Raw genomic sequence first — 1,780 nt, forward strand, 5'->3', positions numbered from 1 at the left:
ACAGGCAGATGAACAGATATACTAGGTGATCTGGGAAGGCCCTCACATAGGCGTTTCCCTGCTCTTTGAGTTGGGGTGGGTTACCTTCCCAGTGTGGATGTGTTCACATCTGCTTGACTAAAGGCTGACTTTTTTTCTTTTTTTTTCCCAGTAAGTGGTGCTGTGGCTTCAAGTCTGGGTTTCCTTTGAAAATCAGGGACACAGGCTCTTTGCCGCATCTACTGCGAGAATGAAGACCATTCTCAGCAACCAGACTGTCGACATTCCAGAAAATGTTGACATATCCCTGAAGGGTCGCACTGTTATTGTGAAGGGCCCCAGAGGCACCCTGCGGAGGGACTTCAGTCACATCAATGTCGAACTCAGTTTGCTTGGGAAGAAAAAGAAGAGGCTCCGGGTTGACAAATGGTGGGGAAATAGAAAGGAACTGGCTACTGTTCGCACTATCTGTAGTCATGTACAGAACATGATCAAGGGTGTTACACTGGGCTTCCGTTACAAGATGAGGTCTGTGTATGCTCACTTCCCTATCAACGTTGTTATTCAGGAGAATGGGTCTCTTGTTGAAATCCGAAATTTCTTGGGTGAAAAATACATTCGCAGGGTTCGGATGAGACAAGGTGTTGCTTGTTCAGTATCTCAAGCCCAGAAAGATGAGTTGATTCTTGAAGGAAACGACATTGAACTTGTATCAAATTCAGCTGCTTTGATTCAGCAAGCCACGACAGTTAAAAACAAGGATATCAGGAAATTTTTGGATGGTATCTATGTTTCTGAAAAGGGAACAGTTCAGCAAGCTGATGAGTAAGATTTAAGTTGTCCAGCTACAGAGCAGCAAGATAATGGATGATTTCTTAGACCTATTTGTGATACATCTTTAAGATGCAATAATAAAAGTCGTCATTGATTTGGGGCTTTTTTTTTTCCTTAAGCTGATTATCCTTTCAAACTTTTAAGCAAATAAACAGTTCAAGTCAGTTCTAGTGTGCTAAGAAAAGTAACAAGAAACAGTTTTACTGAAGGACTTTACAGAGAAAAGGCTTGAATCTGATTTCCAAAGGAATATCAAGGGTGTTACAGGCAAGAGGAATATAGTAACAGTGTCAGATGACTTGAAATTGTTAATTGGATACAGAAAATAAGAAATTTTGTAGTGATCTAAAATTGAATGTTGTGAGGCAAGTATATGTCATTCACTTGTCTATACCAGTAACTTTTTGTGAAAAGGCAACTGAGAAATAGAACAAAGAGGTTTTGTGTTAGTGTTAGGGGGAAAAGGCAGTCCCAAAGCTAATTCCATACAGGCTTTTTGGACTCCACCCCCACCCCAGTGTTAGGGGGAAAAGGCTGCCCCAAAGCAAATTCCATACAGGCTTTGTGGACTCCACCCCCACCCCAGGTCAAAGCCAAAGACACTGGGAACTCCAAATCCCATCACCACCAAAGGGAAGGTGGCTGGGACCTGAGGGTGGGGTTAAGCAGCCAGGTGGATACAAAAGGCAGACACGTGGGCTTTGGGGGCTCTCTCCATTTTGGGGCCCTCGGCCAGCTTGCGGCGTCCGTCTAGCTCTGAGAGTGACTTTGGGGTTTCCAGGTCGTCGGATCGGGTAGGACGCATTAAAGACTTTATTTCCCTATTTTCTCCCTGAGTTGTACATTTTCCTTATTTCCTTTCCTCTTGTAAATAAACCTTTTATTAACCCTTTTGTGTGTGTCTGTAGTAGAGTATTCATAAGTCCCTTTAAAGCGCGCGGGTGAGGACCCACAGCCAGGAACCCGT

The 1,780-nt window shown here is 43.7% G+C and overlaps 1 protein-coding gene across 1 annotated transcript; it reads left to right on the forward strand.

Moving 5' to 3' along the window:
- Nucleotides 1-209: 209 nt before the first annotated feature.
- LOC119248374 (60S ribosomal protein L9-like) lies at nt 210-913 on the forward strand. The gene has a single exon (XM_037515330.2). It carries the CDS (start codon nt 230-232, stop codon nt 806-808), a length of 579 nt encoding a protein of 192 aa, XP_037371227.1. The 5' UTR covers nt 210-229; the 3' UTR covers nt 809-913.
- The last annotated feature ends 867 nt before the right edge of the window (nt 914-1,780 follow it).

The sequence above is a fragment of the Talpa occidentalis genome, unplaced genomic scaffold, assembly GCF_014898055.3.
Source record: "Talpa occidentalis isolate TD23 unplaced genomic scaffold, MPIMG_talOcc4v2.1 talOcc4.16, whole genome shotgun sequence".
In the NCBI taxonomy this organism is placed as follows: Eukaryota; Metazoa; Chordata; class Mammalia; order Eulipotyphla; family Talpidae; genus Talpa; species Talpa occidentalis.

Bases quoted from the DNA above. Each gene is read 5' to 3' on its own strand.
- LOC119248374 (XM_037515330.2), top strand. From the start codon at position 230: ATGAAGACCATTCTCAGCAACCAGACTGTCGACATTCCAGAAAATGTT.